Raw genomic sequence first — 6,000 nt, 5'->3', positions numbered from 1 at the left:
AAAAACTATTTGCTAGGCCCAGTTCTAGGTGCTAGTAGGGACACACCACAAAATAAAGCCAACAAAAATTCGTGCCCTCGTTGCTCTTTATGGAGCTTATTACATTCTAGCAAGGAGAGTAGATTATATAATATTACAGGTGATAAATGCTGTGAAAAAAAAAACAGCAGGGTAAAGGAAAATAGCAGTGCTAATAGTAATGGGGAGGGATATTAGCAATTTAGATTGTCTCATTGAGAAGCTGGTATTTGAGCAGTACTGCCAGAGCTGAGAGTATGAGCCATGCCAATATATAAGAAAGGAATATAAGAAACAATAAATGTAAAAGGACTCTTAGGCAAACATGCCTGACAGGTACTAAAGAACAGCAAGAAATCCAGTGTAACTAGAAGGAAGTGGGCAAGGTTGGGGGAGGGGGGAGACTAAAGTGGTAGGAGGGATACAACTTAGGCTTTTATTCAAGAGATATCTGAGCAGGAACCAGAAACTTTTAAACAGAGGTATGACATGATCTGACTTATGTTTTGACAGGATCACCTTAGCTGCTATGTTGAGAATAGGCTATTAACAGAAGCGAAAAATAATAAAATTTTGGAAAAATAGCCTTTAAGTTAATACTATTGCTTCCTACAAAAGTATCTAACACTAGAGATTTCCACATAAAAATCCATAGAAATTTGATAGCTGCCCAGAAGAAATAAACCCAAGCACAAAAAACTGACCCACTCACCAATGGGTACTCTACAAAATACTTGGCTGGGTATTGGAGACCTGAGAATATTTCCTAGGCTTCTAATGACAGAATTTCACTGTACTTGGCTACCACATTCTTGTGGAATAGTGTCATGGGAAATACTCCAATTACAGGTAATACCTACAAATTCATTATGTGATTTACAACTGTCAGTTAACCACCCTAACGCTATCTCTCCACTGTTACGGATTTCAAGAATTTAAATAAAAGCACAATAATTTTATAGTGCCTAGTGAAATATGGTATTTAATAGTTTTAAAATATTCTATTTAGCTAAAAGTACTAGAATAAATCTAAAAATCCTAAATATTTTTAAAATTTTATTTATCCCAAAACTATCTCATGTAATATAATTTAGAACATAGGGTCAAAAACTGAATGAAACAAAAGAAAAAGAAATTATACAGCCATAGAATAAAGTATAATATTTATAAAATCTTTAAAAATATTAACAGTATCTAAGTCAAACAAAATACTGGTCCTCTTTTACCATGAATTTGTTAAATCACCTCTAGAATCTTCTGCTCATTCATGAATATAATGTTAAAAGGGACCTTAATAAAAGGAAACATTTTCAGGGCAGAAATAGCTAAAAATGAAAAGTAATGAAGAATAGAAATATAGAAAATATAGAAAGTAACAAAAGTAACAACGATGTTTAAGCTACAGAAAAACAGGTCCTGGAGTTTGGTAAAATGGAGAACAGACATGTGACAGATTACAAATACCTGAAGGGAAGAAAAGTTGTCATTATCTATACTTTTTCACATGGTAGTCTCAGGACCAATGGATAAAAGTGATAGGGGCATGTATTTTAGTTCAAAATAATAAAGATAACAAAGTTTTGCAAAAGAGAATAAGGGATGCCTCAGTCACACAAAAAAAGATTTATCCAGGGCACGTGGGTGGCTCAGTTGGTTAAGTGACTGCCTTCGGCTCAGGTCATGATCCTGGAGTCCCAGGATCAAGTCCCGCATCGGACTCCCTGCTCAGCAGGGAGTCTGCTTCTCCCTCTGATCCTCCCCGCTCTCATGCTCTCTCTCTGTCTCATTCTCTCTCTCAAATAAATAAATAAAATCTTTTTAAAAAAAAGACTTATCCACCACTGAAAATATACAACTAGATGTGTCAGGGATTCCTTCATTAGCAAGTGGCTAAATTCAATGATTCTAAAACACTGTAACAAGACTAAGTTCAAGACAGTCTCCTTGTGTTATAACTGCACATGCATCAATGAATAAAAGAAATAAAAGAATGACATTCCTGAAATTTCTGTTCATTACATTCTGTTTGCACATTAATTTGCCACTGTATAATCATGGATAAGCTCCCCAAGAAAACTTTTGGCCCTCCACACATAATAAAGTCATACTTAAGAATACTTTAAAAATGTCTATTTATTGGGAAAGGATTACTCAAGATAAAACAAAAAAATAAAAATAAACAGCAAGGTATATTGTATTGAGGTGGAAGTGTTGGGAAGAAAGAAATGTCCTCTGCCTTTCAAAGTCCTTCCAGCTGGACTAAGAATCAAATTAACATGAGACAAATTAACAGGAGAAAATCAAATTTAGTTTCATAAGTATGGAGAATCCATACAAACATGAAATTCCAAAGACAATCAGGCAACAAGAGGCTTATGTGACATCCTGAGCTAAGGAGATGGGTAGGAGTCTGGGAAAACAAAGGGGAGGAAGACCATTATAAGCAGGAAGGTGAGAGGAGATGTTTGGAAAATAAAGGAGTGCTCAATTATTTGAATAAGTTAGGTAAAGTTAAATAGGTAAAGAGGAATCTCTTCTAATAGGGCCTTTCCTGGTGTAGGCTCTCCTTTCCAATGTAAATTTAGGCAGTTGAGGGGGAGGTGAAGAGCTTTTCCTAAATCTGTTGGTTTGATTGCTTTCAACTCAAAATAATCATGCCAAAGTAGCCCATCTTGGTGTGACCTGCCCTTGTCCCCCTACAGAAGTAACAGAAAGATGAGAAAATAGGTCAATGCTTTGAGGATATGTTTCTCTCAAAGTTCAATATCATTTAATACCTAAAATGTTCTGTTCAAGATAATTAAATTAATGCTATATTTCTACAATTACTTGTATATAATGGCCTCTCTCCATTTATCTTGGTCCCAAAAGTATTATAAAATCACATGAGAATATAGGAGAGGAAGAGTTATTTTGTTCATTCTATTGCTTGCAGGCATTGTACTCTCTTCCTTTATCCCCCCTTCTCTGAGGCTTTCATAGTAGTCCTGTAAAACCTTTAAAAAATCTTTTCCTGGTCTAAGACCTTTACTGTCCCCAAAATGAATAAAAAAAATGTTTATTGGTTTGAAAATCATTTCTTAAGACTTATAAGCAAACCTTCTGACCTCACTAGGACTAAGGAACAACCAGGCTTTTATTGTGGCTGTGAGCTAAAATCAGACATAAGCAATTGTATATCAAAATTTTACTAAGGTGAACATAAGCATATACCAAGTTACTCTTTAAAAAAAAAATTAAACTGAAATTTCATAAAGAGCAATCTTCCAAAATATAAAGGTATGTGTTATGTATATTATATATTATACACAATCAATGCAACTATTTTACTCACCAATTCCATTAAGTCTTTTAACTTCCCAATTTCTTCTGGAATGGATACAAGTTTATTATTACTGATGACCAAAACTTTAAGGGGAAGATCAAATAGGTATTTTGGCAATGTTGATAAAAGATTTCGACTGAAAAGAATAAGAAAGTCTCATTATAAGATATGTCTGAAATCCCTCACATTATGTTGAGATGAACAAATCACCTCAAAAGTAAATAAAAAGCTTTCACCAAATAATGACTATCATTTAATGAGTGCTTACTCTGTATTGCACTAAAATCCTTAAATGCACTATCTCATTTAATACTCCCATTAACCCCGTAAGACAGGCACTACTATTATCTCCATTATACAAATAAGAGAACAAAGGTTAAAACTGGCTAAGGGACTTGCCCAGTCACAAAAGATTGCAAAGCCTGTGTTGTTACCTATGATATTGTCTTACATAGCATCAGTTATCAAAACCCAGAATCATTCTTCTGAGCTAGAAAATTCCAGAACCTTGTTCTCTGGTATCATTTCATTGCATTCAATACTTCCATGACTCTAACAAAGGAAAGGTTCCAAAGATAAGTTTAAATGCACTAAGTTCAAATCTATGAAAGAATTAATAGAACTACATCTTCAAAGACTTGTAGCAACCCTAACCCATTCCCTTTTCTTATGGGTTTATGGTAGAACAGCCCACTAACACCTTTACCTCAGTTCCAAGTTGATAAAAAATTCATATCTCTGTGGATACACTTAAATATAACAACAACCAACATTTATTGCTTACTATGTGTCAGGCCATGTTCAGAGTACCTCACATGAATTAACTCCACTAATACAACAACCTACTTCAGGAAAATAGAGCATATCATGATGCCCATTTTACAGAGGAAGAATCAGTCAAAAAGAGATTAAGCAAACTGCTCAAAGTCACACAGCTGGTAAGTAAGAGAGCCAGGATTCAAATCCGGGCAATATGGCTCTGGGGTCCTTACCCTCAACCTACTGTGCGTCAAATTTATATACCAATATAGATTGACCCAAATGATCCCTGCTGTAGACTCAATGTTTGTGTACCCCACAAATTTATAATGCTGAAACCTAATCCTCAATGTGATATTTGGAAGTGGGGCCTTTGGGAGGTGATAGGTCATAAGGGTGGAGCCCTCATGAACAGGTTTAGTGCCCTTGTAAAAAATACCTCAGAGAGCTCCCTTACTCCGTCTACCATGTGAGGACAGCTAGAAAATGGCTGCCTATGAACCAGGAAGCAGGTTCTTAACCAGACACCGAATCTGCCGGTGATTTGATCTTGGACATCTCAGCTTCCAGAAATGTGAAAACTAAGTTTCTGTTGTTTATAAGGCACCCAATACATGGTATTCTGTCATAGCAGCCCAAACAGACTAAGACAATCCCCCCACCAAAAAATATAAAGTATACCATTACATTTACATACTATCAAGTATTCATAAAAATAAGTTATTTTTCCTGTTTTTCAAAGGGGCATTTATTTTTTTTGAAAGATTTTATTTGACAGAGAGAGCACAAGCAAGGGGAGCGGCAGGCAGAGGAAGAGGGAGAAGCAGGCTTCTTGCTGAGCAGGGAGCCCAATGCGGGGCTCGATCCCAGGACCCTGGGATCATGACCTGAGCAGAAGGCAGATGCTTAACCAACTGAGCCACCCAGGCACCCCTCAAAGTGGCATTTATAGACCTGTACCCAGCATTTTGTGCAACACGCACAGCAACAAAAACCTAGTGTTACCCCAAGGAAGAACATCAAGACCTTTCAACTCCCCATGTTATGCCTGCAGAGGACATCCAGAAACACTAGACTGGCTTTAATCACAAGGCACCGACTTTACCAAAAAAAAAAATGCCCCTAGACCAGTAATCCTGGCCCAGGTACTGGAATGTCAAATATGCCAGGGGCTTGTTACAACCTTGACACTTTCAGAATCAAACAGGATCCTTGGGAAAGTGGCCAGTGTGGAGCACACAAGGATCTTCTTGCAGAGTTCTACTGAAAAAGGGAGTATTACACAGAAAGAGAGAGCTGAAAAACCATCTTACAAGTTTCTCAAGATATTTTCACCAAAATAAAAAATAAAGTGGGAAAAATAATGGCACATACAAATTTATTCTAATCTCCTTCAGACCAAAAAGTTTAAAAATTGGCCTATTTGGGGGGGGCACGTGGCTGGCTCAGTCAGTAGAGCGTGGGACTTTTGATCTGGGGATCATGAGTTCAAGCCCCAGGTTGGGCCTAAAGCTTACTTTAAAAAACAATTGGCCTGTTTTCTTACTTTAAGAAACAGGTTCACTGAGTTAGCACAGTCAGCTTTCTCCAGAATGGAATTTCTTTATACACAGCTAAGAAGTGATTAATTTTCACCTTTTTGCCATGTTTCAGAGACAAAGGAAGTCAAAACAAGGACTAATGTTATTTCAATAAAGTTTGCTCAAAAATGTTTGTGACTAGGGGTGCCTGGGTGGCTCAGTCGGTTAAGCGTCTGCCTTCGGCTCAGGTCGTGATCCCAGGGTCCTGGGATGGAGCCCCGCGTCGGGCTCCCTGCTCAGCTGGTAGCCTGCTTCTCCCTCTCCCACTCCCCCTGCTTGTGTTCCCTCTCTCGCTGTGTCTCTCTCTGTCAATTAAAT

General features: G+C 37.3%; 1 protein-coding gene across 4 annotated transcripts in view; it reads right to left on the bottom strand.

Annotated features, from left to right (window-relative positions):
- Nucleotides 1-6,000, bottom strand: part of LRCH2 (leucine rich repeats and calponin homology domain containing 2) — a 100,148-nt gene that overhangs the window by 62,070 nt on the left and 32,078 nt on the right. For all 4 annotated transcript variants that reach the window (XM_081808364.1, XM_031039546.2, XM_006728245.3 and 1 more), the window contains exon 3: nt 3,353-3,479. In XM_081808364.1, coding sequence (XP_081664490.1) covers nt 3,353-3,479 — 127 coding nt within the window. The remainder of the gene's footprint in view (nt 1-3,352; nt 3,480-6,000) is intronic.

This window comes from Leptonychotes weddellii, chromosome X (assembly GCF_054177405.1).
Source record: "Leptonychotes weddellii isolate Sample4059 chromosome X, ASM5417740v2, whole genome shotgun sequence".
Classification (NCBI taxonomy): domain Eukaryota; kingdom Metazoa; phylum Chordata; class Mammalia; order Carnivora; family Phocidae; genus Leptonychotes; species Leptonychotes weddellii.
This window is presented reverse-complemented; position numbering and strand designations above follow the sequence as displayed.